Source organism: Ascaphus truei, chromosome 8, assembly GCF_040206685.1.
Source record: "Ascaphus truei isolate aAscTru1 chromosome 8, aAscTru1.hap1, whole genome shotgun sequence".
NCBI lineage: Eukaryota > Metazoa > Chordata > Amphibia > Anura > Ascaphidae > Ascaphus > Ascaphus truei.
Genome location: NC_134490.1, coordinates 1,510,157 through 1,534,508, shown reverse-complemented (window position 1 = coordinate 1,534,508; position 24,352 = coordinate 1,510,157). Strand labels below are relative to the sequence as shown.

Here is a 24,352-nt window from a genome sequence, read left to right as displayed (position 1 = left end):
TGAGTAGATCTATGGCTTCTTCTTCGGTGGGAACTGATTTTAATCCGTCGTCCACATAGAAGTCTCTTTCGACGAAGTTCCTGGCGTCTTTCCCGAACTCTGCTTCTCCGTCTTGGGCCGTTCTTCTGAGGCCGTAGGCAGCCACCGCAGGTGATGGGCTGTTCCCGAAGACATGTACTTTCATGCGGTACTCTGTGATTTAGTTTTCTATGTCGTCATCTTGGTACCACAGGAATCTTAGGTAGTTACGGTTGTCTTCTCGCACAAGGAAGCAGTGGAACATCTGTTGAATGTCTGCTGTTATGGCGATTGGCTCCTTGCGGAAGCGGATCAACACTCCCAGAAGACTGTTTGTCAGGTCCGGCCCGGTGAGGAGAACATCGTTTAGGGAGACTCCCTGATGCTGAGCACTGGAGTCGAATACCATTCGAATTTGGCCAGGTTTCTGGGGGTGGTAGACGCCAAACGACGGGAGGTACCAGCATTCTTCGCCTTTTCTCAGTGGGGGCGCCGACTCTGCATGGCCACTGTGGAAGATTTTCTGCATGAAGGCCACAAAGTGTCCCTTGGTCTCCGGTTTCCTTTGTAGGTTACGGCGAAGCGAAGCGAGCCTAGACATGGCGTGGTCTCTGTTTTTTGGGAGGCGTCTTCTTGGTGAGCGGAATGGTAGTGGGGCCGCCCAACTGCCTAATTCGTCTTTGAAGAGCTCCTTATCCATTAACCTCAAGAATTCTTTATCTTCCATTGATGGCGCCTGTTTGTCGTCGTCCTTTGTTGTCTGGAACACTGTACTCCCTAGGTCATTGGGGTATTTTTCTGTCACAAGCGCGTCTCCATAGTTCTTTTTGGTCTCGAGCTTCTCGTGGACTTGGAAGTGGTTCGGACAGGGTTTGAAGTGGGATGTACGACCGTTCTCCAACAAGTTTGTTCGTAGGGCGTCTACGTTGTCGGGTCCTCGTATCCTGTCTATGCATACTTCTCCCACTACCACCCATCCTAGATCGAGCCTTTGAGCGCTTGGGCCGTTGTGGTCCCCGTTTCGCTGTTTGTGGATCTTGTGCGCTCTCATGATGTCCCTGCCAAGTAGCAGCATGATCTGGGTGCCTTCGTCTAGTGGTGGGATACGATCGGCAATAGCTTTTAGATGGGGATGGTGTCGCGGCACGTCTGGTGTGGGGATCTCACTCCTATCTTCTACCATGTGATTGCACTCGATGAGTGTGGGAAGGGGCATGTTCACTTTGCCGTCTATTGAGCATATGGTGTAGCAATTCACTCTTCTCCCTGTGGTCTCCATTCACCCTGCGCACGTTCTGAGAGTGCAAGGAGAAGCACTGTCTTGTATGTTAAACATGTCGAAGAATTCTGACCTGACCAGCGATCGGTTGCTCTGGTCGTCGATGATTGCATACATCCTTCTAGCTCTTTGGGGTTGTCCCTCTGGGTGCACTGCTACCAGACATATTTTAGAGCAAGATCTACCGTCGCTTCCTTCTCCACATACCTCTGTGCATTTGGACGCTACCGACGTCGTGGGGGGTGTATCTCCCACTTTTTCCTCCCCGCCCTGCTTTGTCGAAGGGTTAGGAACTTTGCTGGATTTGTGCTTCATAGCTTCCGGGTGTAAAGCGGCTATGTGCCTGTCACTATCGCACTCTGTGCATTTCATAGCTTCTTTGTAGTCCTTGAATAAATGAGTTGTGGAAGCACAACATTTGAAACAAGCTCCCCATTCCCTGAGTAAGTTCTTTCGCTCCTCTATGGGTTTCATTCTTAATCTGATACACTTGTTAAGCGGATGCGGCCTTTTGTGTATAGGGCATTCTTTGTTAAGGTCCCTTGGTTTCTTGTCCCTGTCGGCCGCCTGGCCGGGACTCGCGTGGGTCGTAGGGGGCATGTCCGTCCTGTGGACCGAGATGGGTGTTCTGGTGTACTTGTATCTCGCTGCTGACCTCTCGTTCCTTGGGTGGCTGGCACTGGATGTGGTCTGAGCCCCTAAGATGAAGCTGGGGTCGTTCCTCGTCCTTGCTGCTTCGCGAATGAAGCTCAAGAAAACTGAGAATGGGGGGTAGGCGACTTGCTTCTCCCTTTTGTATTTGGAGCTTTGTAAAATCCACCTTTCTTGGAGGTTGTAGGGTAGCTTCTCCAAGATGGGTCTCACTCCACGAGCTGAGTCTAGGACGTTGAAACCTGTTAAGGAATGGTCTTTCCTTGCAAACTCCAGCTCTTGCAGCAGGTCCCCAAGATCTCGTAACTTCGAGTAGTCTTTAGTTGTGATCTTGGGGAAACTGTCGACTCTTTTGAAGAGCGAATCCTGGACTGCTTCGGGGCTACCGTAGGACTCTTCTAGCCTTTCCCACACTAGGTCAAGACCTACTTGGGGTTGGTTTGCGTTTGCCGCTCCAAGTCTCTTTGCGTGCTCCCTGTATTCGTTCCCCAGGAACTTGAACAGCATGTTGAGCTCTTCCCTTGTTGAGAATTCCAAGCTGTTGATTGCGTCCTTGAACGTGAACTTCCACGTCCGGTAGTTCTCAGGGCGGTTGTCGAAGCTGATGTGTCCTGTTTGCACCAGGTTGCGCCGGATCATATACTTGGCTATGTCTGTCAGGCCTGAGGCATCGGCGTGTTGGTCGCGTTCTGAGGTAGTTGCTGGGAGGGTCCGTGTGGTCGCCTCTTCCTTTGCGTGGACGCGTGGTGGCTGCTGGTCGGTGTGAGGGGCTGTGTTCTCCCGTGTGGGTGTACCTGGATTGCGAGCCTGTTGTGGTGCATCCGTGTGCGCGCTGGCGTGTGGATCACTGTTGCGGCTGTGGCTATCCCAGGCAGCATGTCCCACTGAAGGAACAGCGTCTCCTCCTCGTGGAGCTAGCAAGTATTCGGTGTCTGTGGAGTCACTCGCTCCGTGTTGAGATGGCGCGCTGGTGTTTACACTGAAGAGGCTCCTTACTTAGTCTTCAGTGCGTTGGATTGGATCCTCTGAGGCTATCCGTCTGTACAGTAGCTCCCCGCCGTCCTGTCTCGCAGCTGCTTCTAAGACTTCGGCTTGGGCTATGGCGGCAGCTGCGTCCTCCTCTTTGCTTAGAGCTTCTAGATCCGCGTCCAATTTGGCCTTTCTACGTGCAGCGGCGGCATTGGCAGCGGCGGCGGCGTTGGCAGCGATGGCGTTAGCAGCGACGGCGTTGGCAGCGACGGCGTTCTGCTCCTCTTCTTCTATGCGCGCTCTTTCTGCCCTTACGGCTGCCTCTCTCCGACTATATTCGGCCCTGGCACGTGCGGCCTCTGCGGCGGCTCGCGCCTTGGTAGCGTTTGTGCTTGCGCTGGATGCGTTAGATTGCGCTGATCTTGCTGACCTTGATGAGTGTCTGTGCTTGAGCGCTGCGATGCGTTCTCCAGGAGGAGCTCTTTTCTATCACTTTGGGCGTCTGCGATGGCGGTCTGCACGATGCCATCGAGCTCCAGGTCAATCGCCTTTTGCAGGTCGCGTTCCCGCGTGCTGTCTTCTGTGTTAGTTCTTGTCAGATAGGTGAAATATGCCTGTGACAGCGTTACGTAACGTCTATGGCATAACTTAATCTGAGTAATAGCTTGTTTGATCTGGGTTTCTTGATCGCTAGCACTTGCGACATTACTTATTTCACGATCAGTGTCCTCCCAGGCCTTCTCTAATTTTTCGCGGTGTGCGTCAATGTCAGCCTCATATTTTTCACGGCCCTTTTGTGTCAGTGTGACTGTCCGTTTGGGCCTTGCGTCTGCCTGCGCCTGTTGCAGTTGCGCGGCGGTCTCTGTGTCTGAGTGGTCATTCTCCTTCGTGATATCTGGTGAGGCTCTGAGTTCTGCCATGCTGTAGGTGTGTGTAGGCCTTTAGCCAGTGCGTGTGGCGTGCGGTCTTTTACCTGTGTCAGCGATGGGCGACTGTCTCAGATGAAGCCGAGCGGTGTCCTGCAGCGTTCAGCGTAGGGGTAGCTGTACTCACAGGTGTCCGGTGGCTCTGCCGGTGTCCTGGCGGGTGTCCGGTGGCGTGGCCCTTGGTGGCGCTCGCCGTGGGGACGTGCGCAGGGTAAGGTGAGATGGTAATCCCTCACTATGGAGCTGTGCAGAGGGTGGACTCAAAAAGACAGAGAAGACAATCAAGGCTCTGTGTGTTATGGACTTTCTGTCTGCAAAGCTGCGTGTGCAGTGTAAGCTGCTTGCTGCTTTTCAGTCTGCAGAGACTGCTCTGTGTTATCATAAAGTCTAGAGTAGCAGCTCTTGTAAGTGTCTGTAAGGCACACGGTATCCTTTTAACTATTCTGGAGGCTAGGGTCATGTGTAGGATGATTAGCCCAGATAGTTTCAAATCGGCCCTCTTTCCAAAGCACAACAAGTTCTGTATCTTTTCTTTACTTTATTTGGGGAAAGCAGCATAAAAGACAGGCACTTGTGAAGAGATGTTGGTGTTTAGATAATGTCTCTCTGTGGGTGCTTTGTAGTTAAGGACAGGTGAAAAGGGTAATCCTGCCACTAGAGCAGGTACTCACTGAGCCAGTGGTGAAGGTGGAAAAGGAAGTCCCAATGTATGCTGGGTAGCAAGATAGCCTGGGGACAGACCATCTGTGGGCAGAGCAGAGGGGGAGAAGGCAGACTAGCTCATTTGAGAGAAAGGCTGGGGCTGCTATAGCAACTCACTGAAATGTCTCAGGGAGCCACAACATGTAGCAATAATGTTGCATTTTCTCACACAGCAAGCTGCTGGGACAGGGGAAAATGACAGGCAACTGAACAAGGGAGAAATGAATCCCATAAACTAAAGGAGAGACAGAGGAATATGGAATCTAGTTCCAGGACATGAAGCAATGTGCCCTTTCCCCACATCCTCTCCGCCACCTCTCTGATGCACCAGGGAACACTACTACCAATCTGTCTTTGGGGTAATACCACCTATATGAAACATTCTACAGGCATACCCCTGTTTAAGGACACTCACTTTAAGTACACTCGCGAGTAAGTACAGGCATACCCCGGTTTAAGGACATTCACTTTACACTCGCGAGCAAGGACATATTTTCAATAGCACCATACCCCTGTGTCCGTATGCTCGCCTCGCGAGTACGGACACTTATTCTGTCCTACATACTGCCGTAGTAGTGATGCGCTGATTACCCTCACCCAATAGGCAAATGGCAGCTCGGGCATGCGCCAGTCAGCACGTCCTGAACAGCAATACCGGCTCCCTACCTGTACCGAAGCATCGATAAGTGGAAAAAAGGTAGTGCTTCACTTTAAGTACATTTTCGCTTTACATACATGCTCTGGACCCATTGCGTACGTTAATGCGGGGTATGCCTGTATATGGGTTCTACAGTTCTAACTGATATTGAGGCGGTTCTTGTTATGTCCCATATCCTGTTCTCCCACGCCTTCCCATCACTTTGCTTCTCATTCTGACCGCCCTCCCCTAGCAACCTATAAATTACTGCTAGTTTGTATCCAGTGGCCCCTCGGCACCTGTAGATTAACTCCCACCATGTATGTGGTCTTGGTATCAATGTCCTGTTATGTATCTGGATATAGTTACATATTTGCCTGTATTGCCAGGTTTCTCTGTTGTGCCACGCAAACCTTTCCTCAAAGTGCCCATATGGTAATAGTTTATCTACAAAGAGGAGGTCACCAAGTTGGGTGATCTTTGTCTCGGTCCAGCTTCCAAATGCCCGAAGGGTAATAGCTGGGGGGAAACCCTGGGTTGTCACAGATGAGTGTTAATGGGGAGGGATGTCTGGTGAGACCAAGTGGAACCCTGACCTTCTCCCACACCTGATTGAAACGGACTATCACAGGGTAGGGCAGAGATTGGAGGAACTAGTCACGTATCCTCCCTGCACCATGGGGTGGGATCACTAAATCACAGAGGGAGATATATGCAGATTCAGTTACACATGTAGTGTTCGGCTGCAGCGGAGCAGGACGCCAGACAGCGTGGAGTTCCTCCGGACGGAGACTCCCCTACGTGTACCGGCCTACAGGACCGACATCATCCAGGACGCTAAGGAGTGAGGGGATTTATGTTGGAGGCCCCACTGCGTGGGACCTGAAGCAACATTGCTTCTCAAGTATTTCCTGGTCGGGCGTTGACCATGAAGGTACCAACCATGAACCGACACTTAACGGGGTAAGCAACCTCATATTTGGGTGTGGCATTGTTTTGTGGACACCGGGTGTTTAAGTGCCCAGGGCACCCTCAGTACTTTGGGGGAACCACACAGGGGTTTGGGGTATTGTACAACTGTATTGTACTATTGCCAATGTATATTTGAGTGTGGTGTATGCTCTATGTCATTATAGTAAAGCCCAGTTATAATTATAGTGTGGTATTGTTATTACCGAGAGTATAGAGTCCTCTGAGGAATCATACCGCCAACGCTGGGATCCCTCATAGGTGGAGGCGCTGCACCCAAGGCTCCCAAAAGTGGAGGCTTAGCCCTCCTGTGAGCAGACAGGTACAGCAGCACGCGTAATTGCCGCGTAGTTCCCTTAGGCATAGGGAAAGGGGGCTACAACTGTAGCAAATGGCACAAGGCAGGGATGTCCTTGGTCCCCCGTGTTTTTTATGTGTTCCTTTTTATGCCTTAATTCCTTAGAGATATTTTCTGTATTTACTTTTTGTATTTACTTTTTTCCATAGAATAATAAAAAAAATGACTTGCTTTTCCCTCCTATATTAAATGCTTTTTGTAAATCAGGTAAAATCATTTCAAAGGAAGATTTAAAGCAAACATTCTGCAGTGTTGAATGATTTTTAGGACCATGAAAGAGCAAATAACATAATTCACAAAATATATGTTCCCTAATAAATCACGGCATGTCAGTTTTACTTTCATTTGCCGTGTATGCAATGATTGCACAATAACATGCACGCCTCAGTCCTACCTTCTGTGCGAGTTCAGGAAGTGGGCTGTGTAATATATCTGGGAAACTTTGCTTTTTTGTATTGCACTTCGTCCTGCAGACACTGACGGTTGGATATGGCTCCCGTCTCTCAGGTGGCATTGTGCTCGGTGCTGTGCACATTGTTTGCTGTGAACCTAACAGGTAAGGCTTCTCTGGGATTATTTCAGATGATGGCTTGCTGACAGGACTAACAGGGAAAGAGACAGCCAAACCCCGCAGCGCTCACACCTGTCAGTCCTAATTCGTGCCTCGGTTCTCTCCTTGTTGCAGTAAATAATAATACCACTTATGGTGCATTTGCATGTCTGACAGGACTACAGCCTATCGCGTACGCTATAATAGGGAAAGACTGGGATGCAGATCTGTCTGAGACATGCAAATTCACCACCAGGAATATTTTATTTGCTGTACTCTAACCAGAAATATTTTGCTTTTTTAATGCAACCGACGGCACGTAGCATAGAAAAAGCAGTAAGCAGAATAACGTGTAAGAATAAAATAAAGGTTTATGGTTCCCGTGTCAGTATCATGCTTGTATGTTTTTTTAGACACAGACACGCAGTTGAAAGAAAAACTTCCTTCTCTCCCAGAACTGCAGACAGAAGCCCTGCATATTCCCACCAGATGCCAGTGCATACGTCACTCCAAATTCATCCACCCCAAGCACATCCGAAACTTCACTGTGACAGACCCTGCGGCGCACTGCAAAAGCGCAGAAGTTATGTGAGTTGTGAGATTTTTGTCTACTGCAGGACTTTAGTTACCATTAAATATTTACCCTGGGGCAATTCAATCAATCCTGTTAAAACGCTAGAGAGGAAAAAAACAGGAAAAATATACAAGAAATATATCGAACATTCCCCCCTCCCCCATATACCGTCTCCTGCAGTGAAACTAATCATTTATTATCATACAGCCCTACATGTAGGATGATAGATTGGGTATCCGACCCTGCCCCAAGGAATTTACTAACCAATTACTGTATTTAGCAGTTTTTTAAAAGCTTGTCACGATGACACCAACTTTTATCAACACATTTATATTTCTGGGTACTTGATTGAACAGAACAAGTTGCAAAATAAATTGTGATTTATTTCCTTAATAGACAAACACACGACATCTGCAGAATACATGCGCCGAGGCCACCGGTCAGCCCTTTTGACCGGTCTTATGAACTGTGGGTCACTTGGCTATTCGTGGGTTTTTTTGTTCCCACGAGGGGATTGGATCCACATGTTAAAGATAGCTTTGGCCAGTCTATAACTGTGGCTCCCCAATTATTCCCAGTGTGACTCCTGAATTTTAATCCATGATGTAAAGATGCAAGACTTTGTTCCAGCCCAGCAGCAACCAGTCCAGGAGTGAAGGGGTTAATAACAACATAACCACAGGACTTTTAAAACCAAGGCTGCATTTCTTGCGCTTGCAAGCAGAGGACAATTTCTTTTGTTTCAAAGGACAATTTATTTCATCCCCTGATTCCCGTAAGTGTTGTTTTCAAGTGTATTCTGCAAATGTCGTGTGTTTGTCTATTAAGGAAATAAATCACAATTTATTTTGCAACTTGTTCTTTTCAATCAAGTACCCAGAAATATAAATGTGTTGATAAAAGTTGGTGTCATCGTGACAAGCTTTTAAAAAACTGGTGGCAGCGGTGGGTTGTGTGCTAGGGGGTAATGTGACCTGCTGCGGTCACCCACAGCGACGGTGGTTTTAGAGTGTTTTCTCTATCTATAACACAGAAGCCCAGAGAACCTTCTGGCAACGCTTCTCTGTATTGCATAAAATAACCAATTTTCACCCATATGGGTTCAGTATGTCCTAGATCAGGGGTGCGCAAAGTAGGGGGTGCGAGATTTTATGGGGGGACGCGGCGGTTAAATGCTCTTCCCCAAGGCATTTAAATTAGGTGCGAGGCCTCTGTTAATCTCTTACCTGGTCTCAGCTACCTCTTTGGCGCATCGCCATCACAACGTGGCGTCGCAAAGCTCAGAGCCAGTAAGGGAAGAGGGGGGACGAGAAGAGGGGAGAGCGATGGGAAGGGAAGGGGGGGCGAGAAGGGGGGAGAGCTGACAGGGGGGGCGCAAACAGAAAAGTTTGCGCACCCCTGTCCTAGAGTTACCGCAATATACCGATACGATAGTAATATTGCGATAAGAATTAACGATAAGCCAATGCGGACGTGTTTGTTACCGTGACATTGCGGTCAGTCCGCTGTGGGGGTCCTGGGTATTTTAGGGACCGCAAATAACATGGGGTACAAGATGCCCAGCTACCGATGTAAGTGGGGTACAGTGCCCCTCCTTCCCCAGAGTATCAGGGTGTCCAGGGGGGTACCCCCTTCTTAGCGCCTTTCCCGAAATACCGTCACAATGACTATTTTTTAACATTATAAAGCAGTTTGCGAAAGAACTGCGACAGTTAATGTAATTTTTCCTGGAACTGATATCTATGGCAATAAATATTTTTAGGATAAAGAACCCTGAGAGGTGGGAAAGCGGGTAACATATCAAATACTTGTTGGTCCAAGTAAAGGTATCGGACCCCCCCCCCCCTCCCTCCTGTGTTACTACCTGATTAAAACAAGATTTAACATTTTTTATCATTTTATTAGAATGGTTAAGAAGTTTTGTTAAAGGGTCTCATTAATAATGGGCATTTTAAAGTAGGGATTCCGGTTTTAGGTGTTTCCTTTTTTTTTTGGTGTAAAATCTGTTTTTTCCCTCATTTAATAAAGAAAACAAGAACGGTGTTTATCAGTGTAAAGGAGGGAAAAAAACAGACATCTGAATAAAGAAAGAAATTTAAAAAACTTGCGTTCGTTTCCTTGTGTTGCATTTGAGTCCTGCCTGTGGCTGCTACAAGAGGGGGTGCTTCATTTGGGGGTTTTATCTGTTTTAAGTGAAAAAAATGATTATGGTTTAAAGCAGCAAATGAAAACCCCGCGTGTGCGCACTTTCCCACATCTCAGGCAGGTTTGCTTCCTCTGCAGCCAGGGATTCTGGGAAATGACATGCAAATGAGCACACTGCCAGTGTAACAGCCTCACACTGAGACCCAAAAGGTTGAAAAAGCTGTATGTGAGCAGGTTACTGGCTCTGCACTTCTTTAACCCCGCCTTTGCTGAAAAGCTGTGTAATCCGGCAGGCATACACTTATAGGGATTCAAATGGATAAGAAGCCAAATTGGGGGAGTCTTTGATATAAATATTTATTGTCCAGGCATTTGACTTTTGTTTCGTTTGCAGACTAGAGGTGCAACAGGGGAGCAGAATTGGGGAAATGTGCCTAGATCCAACAAAGAAGCAAGGGAAGAGTTTGATCCGCTGCTGGAAAAAGTGAGTGTCGCCCGACTCAGGGCCGCGGTGGGATCATGTGACTGCGTTAACCCTTTGGGCGCGCTGGGCCGTAGCAGCTACGTCCAAGAATCCTGCTCGTTTTGCTCGGGCGTCGGACGTGGACAAAAGGGGGGGTGACTCCTGTTTCGTCATCAGTGACGGAAGCGATCGTACGTGATCAGAGGGGCCATGCCACTCTGCCCTCCCTGGCACTCACAGGGTTAAAAACCGAATCACCAGAACCTTTTTCACTGACCTATTCTCGTTACTTTCCCATTTAGAAAATACAAATGTTATATTACTCTTCATACTTAACACCGCCCCCTCATATTTGTTACAGGGTTCCCCCTGCGCCAAACACCCCTATTTTCAGCTTTGGTGACACCCCGTTGAAGTTATCAGGTTTAAATCGCCCCCAGGGGAAACAAAATGGCTGCCAAATCTCAGACCAATAGGAAGCTGCAACATCATCGGCTGTGGCTTCCTATTGGTTGGCCATTTAAATCTCCTTTAAAAACCAGGAAGTAATTAATACCTGTAACATCCACCGGGCAGTCCGGGCGCTGAAGATAGGGCGGTTCTGGAGGACCCAGTGGTTCCAGCCCTGTACAAAAACTAAACTAAGATGGGGTGAGTTAGGGTGGATTACTCTTCGGCCGATATATAGGTGCCTAATAGCACAGAACAGCACAGTGCCACGTTCTTACCACACGTGGCTGTAATCCCTTAGCAAAAGTAGTAAGCGTTATTTATTCCGTGGCCTTTCTTGCAATGCTTTTTGGCCTACATTCATCTCATTTATCACCCTCTCTATCCACCTTTTAGACCCACCTTAAAACACACTTGCTTAACGAAGCGTACAGTATGAGTAGCTCCGTGGCTGATACTATACACCTCATACATAAAGCGTGGCCCCCTGCTGACGCACTTACCAGAACGCCCTCCTACTGTCTCTGTATGTTCTCACTACTTACCAATTAGATCAAGGGTGCGCAAACTGGGGGGTGCGGCGGTTACCGAGGCCCCACGCTCTTCCCCACGGCATTTAAATTGAATGCCGGGGGAGGCATGAGGCCTCTGTAACTCCCTTACCTGCTCTCTGCCGGGTCTTCGGGTACGCGTCGCCATGGCAACGCGGCATAAAATTCTGCCGCGGGGTCACATGACCCGTGACGTCATTTGACGCCGAGTCCTTGGCGAGGGGGCGCGAACGCTGCGGCTGCCGGAGAGGGGGGCGCAGCTCAAGAAGTTTGTGCTCCCTTGAATTAGATTGTAAGCTCTTCGGAGCAGGGACTCCTCTTCCTAATTGTTACTTTTATGTCTGACGCGCTTCTCCCCTTTACGTGTTATTTGTGTTATTTGTTATTTATATGATTACCACGTGTATTACTGCTGTGACGCGCTAAGTGCATTAATGGCGCTATATAAATAAAGACATACATTTTGATTATTGCAAACCCAGTAAACCTCTCTATCCGAAACCAGCGAGAGGGGCAGGGGAAGCTTCTCCAAGGGCACATTTGGTAATCGATAACATTTTATTCTGCCAGAGCCAATCATTTTATTTTGCATATATTTTACTTAATAATTCAAAAAGGCTATGACATGCTTTACTATCATTTGTGTATTTATATCTGTGCGCGGGTTTGCAGAGTTATGGGTTCATTAAGTCACATGGGGTTCCACCGAACCACCATACATTCTGACACAGGTATAACAAAGGTTAAAACCCCTACAATATACTGTATGTGGATAGCTCCAGGCCCACTATATGCAGGGCGAACATACTGTGTACGTGTTATTGTCTGTTTCATCATGGAAGATATTTAGTAGTATCCCAAATAAGGGACAACAGTCTAACGCAAAAGAAAAACAAAGGGGTTATTCAACATTTTCCGGTGGTCCTCAAAGTCCCCGTTGACTTGAATGATGGTTTCAGCCGATTGCATTATACTGAATTACTCCCACGTACGCTGACATGTGTCAAACTGCTTCTGTTAGCAGCGGATTAAGGGCTGATAACTAAGTGCAGACATAAATCTGCAGAAATGCCGATCAGTTTGGGTTATAAAGCAGGTTCTAGTAAAGTCGTTTTTAAAGGTGAAATTGTTGCCCCCCTATCGTAAACAATGTGACTAATCTCACCGGCTTCCTTAAACCACTTACACTTCAAAGCAAACATTTGACTTTTTTTTTTTTTAATTTCTCAGGAAATTCAGTTTAATGTTTCCTTAATCTGTAAACCGCACGGTTCTTATCAAAGAGCCAATAAAGATAAGGGGAGGTAAACCAAAACCAAAAATACAAAGTCTACTCCAGATCAGTAAATAATGAATCGTGTATGAATGGAACAAGCAAAGAGAGGGAGTAGTAGACTTTATGTTTTTTAATTGTTTTTACTGTTTCTCCATTATTTCGATCTTTGGTTTCACAATAAATATTATAATTAGTATTTTTCCATACCTATCTTGAGTGCCCCTTTTTTAGAGTTTCTACAGGTGCAGTTTTTTTGGATTCTGTATTTTTCTTTTTATCTTGGGTGCACAGCCTATTATATTTGTTTTTAGGCTTGTTAGGTTTTTTTTTTTTATTAGTTTTTATGGTAGTAGAGGGAGGCACAGTCATATCTAATTAGTGATATCAGATGGACGGAAGCAGCCAGAGGAAAGCAAGTCTTGTCATGTTTACACACTAACTTAAAAAGGATAAAAATAAATACTTAGGTGTGTCAAATTCTGTAAAAAAAAAAAGAAAAAGTTAACTCAATCCCCCCCTATATGTTACGAATTAAACAGTTGCCATTTGCACACTTTGGTTTTACGAGAGTCTGATCCTGGATGACAGACCCACAAACCTTAGCTTGGGGTTTCTCCGGATCAGAAGGCTCTGCAAGGCTTCAGATTACAGGAGGTCCTCAGGATTAGACGTGAGGTTATTAGCAGACTAGGGTGGACAATGCTTGTGATGGTACGGGCAGCCTGGCATGCATATTAAAGCATGCGGTGGTCACACCTATTCTCAAAAACCAAACGTAGACCCCAAGTGCCTTACTAATTACCTCTCTGTATCCCTCCTGCCGCTTGCCTCCTAATTGCTAGAACGTCTCGTGTTCTCCCGTATGATCAATTGTTTTAAATTCCTTCTCCCTCCTGGACCGTTTACAATATGCCTTTTGTACAGCTCACTCACCAGAGGTTGCACTCACTAAATTAGCCAATGATCTACATGAAGCTAAATCACAAGGTCACTTTCCCTACTAATCCTGCTCGATCTCTCCACTGCCTTTGATTTTGTTGATCACTCTCTTCTCCGTCATATTCTAAACTCTCTTGGTATCCGCAACAAAGCGCTATCCTGGTTCTCATCACACCTCAACCCCCCACCTCTCCCACCCCACCTCACCTTCTCTCCTCCCCTTACCTGTGGGACTCCCACACACACAGTATACACCCAGCACCTTCTCCCCCCCCCTTACCTGTGGGACTCCCTCACACTCAGTATACACCCAGCACCTTCTCTCCCCCCCTTACCTGTGGGACTCCCTCACACTCAGCATACACCCAGCACCTTCTCTCCTCCCCTTACCTGTGGGACACACTCACACTCAGTATACACCCAGCACCTTCTCTCCTCCCCTTACCTGTGGGACTCCCTCACACTCGGCATACAACCAGCGCCTTCTCTCCTCCCCTTACCTGTTGGACTCCCTCACACTCAGTATACACCCAGCATCTTCTCTCCTCCCCTTACCTGTGGGACTCCCTCACACGCAGCATACACCCAGCACCTTCTCTCCCCCCCTTACCTGTGGGACTCCCTCACACTCAGTATACACCCAGCACCTTCTCTCCTCCCCTTACCTGTGGGACTTCCTCACACTCAGTATACACCCAGCACCTTCTCTCCTCCCCTTACCTGTGGGATTCCCTCAGACTCAGCATACACCCAGCACCTTCTTTCCTCCCCTTACCTGTGGGACTCCCTCACACTCAGTATACCCCCAGCACCTTCTTTCCTCCCCTTACCTGTGGGACTCCCTCACACTCAGCATACACCCAGCACCTTCTCTCCTCCCCTTACCTGTGGGACTCCCTCACACTCAGTATACACCCAGCACCATCTCTCCCCCCTTACCTGTGGGACTCCCTCACACTCAGCATACACCCAGCACCTTCTCTCCCCCCTTACCCGTGGGACTCCCTCACACTCAGCATACACCCAGCACCTTCTCTCCCCCCTTACCTGTGGGACTCCCTCACACTCCGTATACACCCAGCACCTTCTCTCCTCCCCTTACCTGTGGGATTCCCTCACACTCAGCATACACCCAGCATCTTCTCTCCTCCTCTTACCTGTGGGACTCCCTCACACTCAGTATACACCCAGCACCTTCTCTCCTCCCCTTACCTGTGGGACTCCCTCACACTCAGCATACACCCAGCATCTTCTCTCCTCCCCTTACCTGTGGGACTCCCTCACACACAGCATACACCCAGCACCTTCTCTCCCCCCCTTACCTGTGGGACTCCCTCACACTCAGCATACACCCAGCACCTTCTCTCCCCCCCTTACCTGTGGGACTCCCTCACACTCAGCATACACCCAGCACCTTCTCTCCTCCCCTTACCTGTGGGACACACTCACACTCAGTATACACCCAGCATCTTCTCTCCACCTTTAAGTCAAACCTTAAAACTCACCTCTTAAATAAAGCGTTTCAATAGCTCAGACTCATGGCCACTGACCCACACCCACAGTCGCTCCTACCAACCATCGTGGCCAAGAACTGCCATCTACCGCACCTATTCCCTCACCTGCTGTCTCCCGTTGAGAAAGTGGTGCACCACGTACCCAGTATAACAGCCACCGGTGTTCAGCAGTCCTATATTCAAACATAAACCACGACAATCCAGTAAACAGAAGCCGTGGCACTCTCGTGGTCTGGAAAAAGAATTTGAATGTAATTGTGCGGAGATGGAGGTTTCGGTCGGCTTGCGAACCTTTAGCAAGATGACCGAACCGTCGATCTCCGCACAATGATTGGTAATATCAAACAATGTAGAAATAATAACAAATATTCAAGTCCGGGAGCATTTGGGAAACGGTGAGCATAACATGGTCTCATTTGAAATAAATGATCAAAAACCACATTACTTGGGTTCAGGGCCGCCGACAGGGGGGGACAGAAGGGACAAGTGTCCCGGGCCCGGTGATGGCAGGGGGCCTGCAGATTGTGGGGGGCCCCGCGGCCAGCGCTGCAAAGTGGCCCCGACCTCTGGCCAGGCCCGGCTGTCGGTCGCGGCCGGGCCCCTGCTTTCCATCACATGCAGGCCTCTTCCTGACTATGTGTCCCACGCCGAGCTTCCAACCACTGGCCGGCGCAATGGCCCCTCTGACGTCACCGCACCGGAAGTAAGTTGGGCCCCAGCTTCCGGTACGTGCTGACTTTGGAAGTTCGGCGTGGGACACAGAGTGAGGAAGGGGCCGGCAGCCACCGGGCTCGGACTGACCATCCCCACGGGAAGTCTACATTTTTATATATGTATTGGGGGTGGGGGGTCTTTTTATATGTATTGGGGAGGAGTGGGGGTCTTTTTATATGTATTGGGGAGGAGTGGGGGTCTTTTTATATGTATTGGGGGGGTGTGGGGGGAGGGGTTTGGTATGTATTTTGTGGTGGGGGATTGAGTCAGAGTGGGGTAATTGAGGGAAGGTTGGGGCGAGTGAGAGGAGAGAGGGGGTGAGGGAGGAAAAGAGGGAGTAAGAGTGAGACGCAGGGGAGAGAAATACATGCGAGGCGGGAGGGTGGTGGAGAGAAGGACATGGGAAGAGGGAGGGAAATAGAGGAGGCTCGTGAGGTGTGAAATGATGGGATGGGGGGGAGCTCGCAATACCACCGTGGGGGGTACCTGGACAAAACTCTTGTCCTGGGCCCCGCAAAATCTGGCAGCGGCCCGGCTTGCTTTCAACAAAGACCTTAAACTTTAAACAGGCAGATTAGAATAAACTGAGGTCTAATCTAGTAGTAATACAATGGGATGATGCTTTTGCAGGAAACATGTAGAAGATAAATGGTCAGTCTTTAAAACATTGTTAGAAAAGCACACTTATCAGTGTATACCCTTGGGTAATAAGTATAAAAGAAACAAGTCTAAACCAATGTGGCTAAATAAACAGGTAGGGGAGGAAATGGACAAGAGGAAGAAGGCGTTTAGATTCTTTAAGTCAGAAGGGACGGAGACATCGTATCAGAATTATAAGGAATGTAACAAATTGCAAAAGGGCAATCAAATTAGCAAAAATGGATAATGAAAAAAGGATTGCAATAGAAAGTAAGGACAAGCCTAAAAAGTTCTTTAAAGCAGCCGTCCAAGCTGCCTTTATTTTTTTAATTATTATTTTTTCCCTTTTAATATTTGTATCAATTTGCAAAAAGTAATTAGCTAAGTTGACAATCGATCTGTTCTCCTGTGATCAATCAGCGAAGATTTGGCTCGGGGGTTCACTAAATGTCTGTCAGTGCAGCAGAAGAGGACCAAAGATGCAAAATTATGCAGGGGAAGATCATGTGACCAGGTAGTCACTAGATACAATTGGTGCACTGCTAGAGAGAGGGCAGGGCTCAAAAAGGGGTGTGCCAGAGCCAGTTTCAGAAGAGGAATGGGATGTGACTTTGTAAATAGTTGCTATAGAAACAAATAATGTTTGATATATTAAAATACATAAAAAATGTAATTCAGAGTTGTTTTAAAAAAAAATGCTACAAGTGTTCTCATAGTGCAGAACTGATTTATTAAAAATCCACATGTAGGATACTGCTGGGTCTGCAACTTTAAATACCTTACTGTAATAACAAAAAAATTAGAAAAGAAAATATAGGACCCTTTCAGTGTGAGATGGGCAGGCAAATTATTGGAGATAAGGAAAAGGCAGAGGTATTAAACAAATGATTTACCTCTGTGTTTACCGGGGAAGAATCATATTAATGAACAATTGGTTAACCGAGGAAGAAGTTCATAAGCCTCTTGATAAAATGTAAGTAAATCACACTGACATAAAGGCGTGACAAATCAGCGTGTAGAGCTAACGGCGCGATCGGTATCTCTGGTCACTGCTGCTCGATGCTGTCCCTCAAGATTCGCGCTCCATGATCCAGTGTCTCCCCGTCTTGTGACGCTTCCGGTCTTCCGGTTTCGTAACTTCCGGTAATTGGAACGCAAGTATGCTGGGCACTGTACATCGGCAAGACGAGCAGACAATGGCAGCAATTGCGACTCAACGCGTTTCGTACGGCTTCGGCGTAGTCAGGAGTCATTAGATGACATCCTGTGCCAGTATCGAGCAGCAGTGACCAGAGATACTGATCGCGCCGTTAGCTCTACACGCTGATTTGTCACGCCTTTATGTGAGTGTGATTACAATCATTCATGTTATAAATTGATGAATATACAGATATACAGATCGCACTACGGTAAGCTCCATCTTTTCCTCCTGAGACCTCCATGACACTGGTGACCGCCTGAACGGATCACCGTCACGGGATCTGCTCCTACCCGTACTTACGCACCAAACAGAGTTTTGGAATTGCATTATTTCATATCATGTAACGTGAGTGCCCCACACAGTCACCCACACACTCAGTCAACTCAGTCACCCACCTAGCTGTCAAGGGGGGGGGGGGAAGCCTAACCCTGTCGTACGCCCCCCCCCAAATTACATCCCGGGCAACGCCGGGTCTCTCAGCTAGTGCTTTATATTTGGTGACATCTGTGCCCTTAATTCTGCACGTGCCTGACCTGTACAGACAGCCGTACAAGAAATAATCTCAATATTTCACACCTTTACATACGTGCACCCCAAAACTGGAACAACCTACCAGAGACTCTCATATCCACCACCAGCTTAAGTTCTTTCAAATCTAAGGCTGTCTCACACTTTAACCTGGTCTGTAACTGTTTCATACGCTCAGAATATATATTTTCTTTAACTGTGCACGCAATGTCTTGTATATAATGTATACCTTGTTCATTTATGTAACTGTACTTGTAACCATGTATTATTTGTCTTAGCTCTGTGCCCAGGACATACTTGAAAACGAGAGGTAACTCTCAATGTATTACTTCCTGGTAAAATATTTTATAAATAAATAAATAAATAAATACTAAACCAGGAACTTCTTTCTTCCAGACATAGTGAGAATATGAAGAGGAAGCAGCGCTGCATGAAAGGGAAAAGACGCAAGAATTCAAAAGGACGGAAAAAAGGGACAAATACCAAAATGCCGAACAGCTTCTGAGTGTCCATCGGAAAACCAAATGGTACAGAAATATACTGAGAAAAAATAGCCGAAGGTTGGGAAACCCATGTACACGCACAGATAATATGCACCCCATATACACGCATGGTAATATGTACCCCATGTACACGCACAGATAATATGCACCCCATGTACACGCAGAGATAATATGCACCCGCACAGATAATATGCACCCCATATACTGCTGCGGCCAAGTTTATTCGAGCATTTGCCCGTTCTTGGCCGCAGCAGTAGCCTGGCGCGCGCCCGAGGGTGACGGGCACGCGCCGAAGCAGCGGAAGAGCGCCCTCCGATCGGGGCGCTCTCCCTACCGCTGCCGGGTCCGCCGGGTCCCCCGGAACCCCTTGCCGCCGTCCCGCGATCGCGGGACACCAGGGCTCCCTCGGGTAGCCCTGGACGCGCGTGCAGGGGGCGCAGGCTCCCGAAGACGCGTGACCGCGCGTCGCACGCCGAGGGGCGGCCACTAGCAAGCCGGGAAATCTCCCGGCTTGCGGTACCGGCCACACTTTAATAAAGTGTGTCGGTAGTGTACACGCATGGTAATATGTACCCCATGTACATGCACAGTGATATGTACCCCATGTACACGCAGAGATAATATGCACCCAATGTACACGCACAGATAATATGCACCCCATATACACGCATGGTAATATGTACCCCATGTACATGCACAGTGATATGTACCCCATGTACACGCAGAGATAATATGCACCCGCACAGATAATATGCACCCCATATACACGCATGGTAATATGTACCCCATGTACATGCACAGTGATATGTACCCCATGTACACGCAGAGATAATATGCACCCGCACAGATAATATACACCCCTATACACGCATGGTAATATGTACCCCATGTACATGCACAGTGATATGCACCCCATATACACGCATGGTAATATGTACCCCAAGTACATGCACAGTGATATGCACCCCATATACACGCATGTTAATATGTACCCCATGTACATGCACAGATAATATGCACCCCATATACACGCATGGTAATATGTACCCCATGTACATGCACAGTGATATGCACCCCATGTACACGCAGAGATAATATGCACCCACACAGATAATATGCACCCCATATACACACATGGTAATATGTACCCCATGTACATGGACAGTGATATGCACCCCATATACACGCATGGTAATATGTACCCAATGTACATACACAGTGATATGCACCCCATATACACGCACAGATAATATGCACCCAATGTACATGCACAGATAATATGCACCCCATATACACGCATGGTAATATGTACCCCATGTACACGCACAGATAATATGCACCCCATATACACGCATGGTAATATGTACCCCATGTACATGCACAGTGATATGCAACCCATGTACACGCACAGATAATATGCACCCGCACAGATATTATGCACCCCATGTACACGCATGGTAATATGTACCCCATGTACACAGATAGATAATATGCACCCACAGATATGCACCCCATGTACACGCACAGGTAATATGCATCCCATGTATACACACAGATAATATGCACCCCATGTACACGCATGGTAATATGTACCCCATGTACACGCACAGATGATATGCACCCCATGTACACGCATGATAATATGTACCCCTATGTACACGCACAGATGATATGCACCCCATGTACACGCATGGTAATATGTACACCATGTACACGCACAGATAATATGTATCATATGTACATGTACAGATAATATGCCCCTCATGTACACGCACAGATGATATGCACCCCATGTACACGCATGGTAATATGTACACCATGTACACGCACAGATAATATGCCCCTCATGTACACGCAAAGATAATATGCCCCTCATGTACACGCACAGATAATATGCACCCCATGTCCATGCACAGATAATATGACCCCATGTCCATGCACAGATAATATGCACCCCATGTACACGTACAGATAATATGCACCCCATGTACACGCACAGATATGACCCCATGTACACACATATAATATGCACCCCATGTACACGCACAGATAATATGCACCCCATGTACACGCACAGATAATATGCACCCCATGTACATGCACAGATATGACCCCATGTACACGCACAGATATAACCCCATGTACACGCACAGATAATAGGCACCCCATGTACACGCACAGATATGCACACGCACAGATATGACCCCATTTACACGCACAGATAATATGCACCCCATGTACACGCACAGATATGACCCCATGCACACGCACAGATAATATGCACCCCATGTACACGCACAGATATGACCCCATGCACACGCACAGATAATATGCACCCCATGTACACGCACAGATATGACCCCATGCACACGCACAGGTAATATGCACCCCATGTGCACGCACAGATATGACCCCATGTACATGCACAGATAATATGCACCCCATGTACACGCACAGATATGACCCCATGTACACGCACAGATAATATTCACCCCATGCACACGCACAGATAATATGCACCCCATGTACACGCACAGATATGACCCCATGTACATGCACAGATAATATGCACCCCATGTACACGCACAGATATGACCCCATGTACACGCACAGATAATATGCACCCCATGTACACGCACAGATAATATGCCCCCTACGTACATGCACAGATAATATGCACCCCATGTACACGCACAGATAATATGCCCCCCACGTACACGCACAGATAATATGCCTGTAGCTATAATGAATATATCAGTGTTACCTCTTTTATAGAAGTTCCCAACCTCAATTATATGACGACATCCAAATCTTACCTTAACATACAGGTGACGTCCTCCTGGGGGGTACCGCGGCTTTCTATGTGACCTGCGCTAAATGACATGTTACACGTTCTGTTTTACTTTGTATACAAATCCAGTTTTTTTTAATTTTCTATTTTTATTGTGAAGTATAAAAGTGTGTTTTTGTGTCAGGGCTTCTGCATTCTGCCTCGGCCTATGAATTTGTGTCACATAACCGGATTGGGAATCACTGCTGTCCCTGTACCCCAGGGGTTCCCCATACCCCAGGAGTTCCCCGCTCCAGTCCTCAAGAACCATCAACAGGTCAGGTTTTCAAAATGTGCCTCCTTCAGCGCAGGTGGATGAATCGGTCCCTGCTTCAGCACAGGTAGCTCAATCAGTGGCACAGTTTTCACTGAGCCACCTGTGCTGAAGCAGGGATATCCTTAAAACCTGACCTCTTATGCGTTCTCCTTGGGAGGGGGTAACTATCCCCAACCTTGAGTCACAGTTCCAGGTCCTATAGCATCCCCAAGTCACCACAGGGACATCAAAAGCCGACCCGCTTACAATGCGCTTGACCACAGCCTATATCACTACATTTGAAGACTGTGGGGTTATACCACAGCTACTGTCCAAGGTGCCCCCCCTCTCCCTTCCCTCCCTCCCCACCTCCTTCCCTCCCTCCCCACCTCCTTCCCTCCCCCCCCCTTTTTTTTTCTTCTCCCATTTCGTTTTGTTTTGTGGGTGTATAGGATCAATGATATATCTTGAATTATCAACGACATCCAAAAACTTGTTCAGTTAATCTATTAGACTATGGTACGCCGTCCGGTCCAGTAGGGCTCGAAAAACCGGGCGGACGCATCCAATATATGTTATAAGTTTATATTTCATGTAGCCATACCACAACTTATATGTCTTGTTCTGTTGTATATTACATCTGTAAAACTCAATAAAAATTTAAGTTATAAAAAAAAAAAGCCAGACCTGTTGGGGGGTCCTGTTGGACTGGAGTTGGGGACCCTTGCTGTAGGGGATGATGTCTGGCTGAAATAACCCTGTATATAGCACTATCCTTTCACCTGCAAAATCAATGTATGATACCGGTTCAGTCTATGCGAATGTATGCAGATCTCAGCTGGGCTGTCCTTGTGGAATATTATTAATATACTATGTCTGTATTGGAATATTATTAATATACTATGTCTGTATTGGAATATTATTAATATGTTATGTCTGTATTGGAATATTATTAATATACTATGTCTGTATTGGAATATTATTAATATACTATGTCTGTATTGGAATATTATTAATATGTTATGTCCTTGTGGAATATTATTAATATATTATGTCTGTATTGGAATATTATTAATATACTATGTCTGTATTGGAATATTATTAATATACTATGTCTGTATTGGAATATTATTAATATACTATGTCTGTATTGGAATATTATTAATATGTTATGTCCTTGTGGAATATTATTAATATGTTATGTCCTTATTGGAATATTATTAATATATTATGTCTCTATTGGAATATTATAATATATTATGTCTGTATTGGAATATTATAATATATTATGTCTGTATTGGAATATTATAATATATTATGTCTGTATTAGAATATTATAATATATTATGTTATGTCCTTGTGGAATATTATAGAGATTTTCTTCACTGTGAAATGCAGGAAACTAGTTGTTCCTAGGTTATCTGGGGGGGGGGGGGGAGGCGGGGGTCACTAAATACTATAACCTCTATTCAATACAGTAAGTGGGGTAACAGTTAGGAATCATTTTTCATTCTCACCTAGATTTCTTCGGCTAGTTCTGGAGACATCTTCAAAATAAAACAGAATAGAGGTGTCCGAAGAAAAAACGACTGGAATTAAGCTGAAGCTTCCTAAACACATACCCGCAAAGACTAAAGGATGTGAACATGTGGGCACTGCAAGCACTTCCATCTCATCTAGGGAAATGCCAACAGGAACAAAGGGAAACGGCATTTAAACGGTTCCAGAATCAGGAAGAAAGTGATCGAATAGTTCTGCACAGAAAGGGCAGTGGATACATGGAGCCGTCTCCCAGCACAGTTGGTAGAGAAGGACTACAGTAAAATAAGGTGAAAATGCTTACACATAATGCTGGGATAAACGGGAAAAAGTCAAGTACGATGTCCAGGGGTAGGCAACTTCAGTCCTGAAGGGCCACCAACAGGTCAGGATTTCCGGATATCCCTGCTCAGCACAATTAGCTCAATCAGTCTCTGCTTCAGCACATTTGGCCCAATTAGTCCCTGCGTCAGCACAGGTGGCTCAGTCTCTGCTTCAGCACAAGTAGCTGAGATTGAGCCACCTATGCTGAAGCAGAAATCTCCTGAAAACCCGGCCTGTTGGTGGCCCTTGAGGCCTGGAGTTGGCCACTCCTGATGGAGACTGTTACAGTTACGAGGAGAGAAGGGCAGGCTGGGAGGGCCGGGAGATCCTGAGCCGCTGTCAGCTTCTCTATTTCCATGTTCACTGACCCACCGCCTCACACCCTAGCAGGACCCCCACTCACAGACAGCACTCACAACCCACGCGCCACCCGCCGCCTCACACCCTAGCAGGACCCCCACTCACAGACAGCACTCACAACCCACGCGCCACCCGCCGCCTCACACCCTAGCAGGACCCCCACTCACAGACAGCACTCACAACCCACGCGCCACCCGCCGCCTCACACCCTAGCAGGACCCCCACTCACAGACAGCACTCACAACCCACGCGCCACCTGCCGCCTCACACCCTAGCAGGACCCCCACTCACAGACAGCACTCACAACCCACGCGCCACCTGCCGCCTCACACCCTAGCAGGACCCCCACTCGCAGACAGCACTCACAACCCACGCGCCACCCGCCGCCTCACACCCTAGCAGGACCCCCACTCACAGACAGCACTCACAACCCACGCGCCACCTGCCGCCTCACACCCTAGCAGGACACATGCCTCACATTTTTACA

At 47.4% G+C, this 24,352-nt stretch overlaps 2 protein-coding genes across 5 annotated transcripts in view; one reads left to right on the top strand and one right to left on the bottom strand.

The window, feature by feature from the left end:
* Positions 1 to 7,311, bottom strand: part of RASSF4 (Ras association domain family member 4) — a 102,002-nt gene extending 94,691 nt beyond the window's left edge. The window contains exon 1 of the mRNA XM_075610274.1: positions 6,904 to 7,311. The gene's annotated coding sequence lies outside the window, so the exon portion shown is untranslated. The remainder of the gene's footprint in view (positions 1 to 6,903) is intronic.
* LOC142501030 (interleukin-8-like) lies at positions 6,904 to 24,022 on the top strand. Of its 4 annotated transcripts, none has more exons than XM_075610277.1 (5): positions 6,904 to 7,065; positions 7,473 to 7,647; positions 10,173 to 10,262; positions 18,450 to 18,580; positions 23,164 to 24,022. In XM_075610277.1, exons 1-4 carry the CDS (start codon positions 6,999 to 7,001, stop codon positions 18,556 to 18,558), a joined length of 441 nt encoding a protein of 146 aa, XP_075466392.1. In that variant the 5' UTR covers positions 6,904 to 6,998; the 3' UTR covers positions 18,559 to 18,580; positions 23,164 to 24,022. The 4 variants fall into 4 exon arrangements, with proteins under 4 accessions (XP_075466392.1, XP_075466391.1, XP_075466393.1 ...); XM_075610276.1 differs by lacking the exon at positions 23,164 to 24,022 and adding an exon at positions 21,385 to 22,322; XM_075610278.1 differs by lacking the exon at positions 23,164 to 24,022 and having other exon boundaries at positions 6,907 to 7,065; positions 7,515 to 7,647; positions 18,450 to 22,322.
* Positions 24,023 to 24,352: the final 330 nt, after the last annotated feature.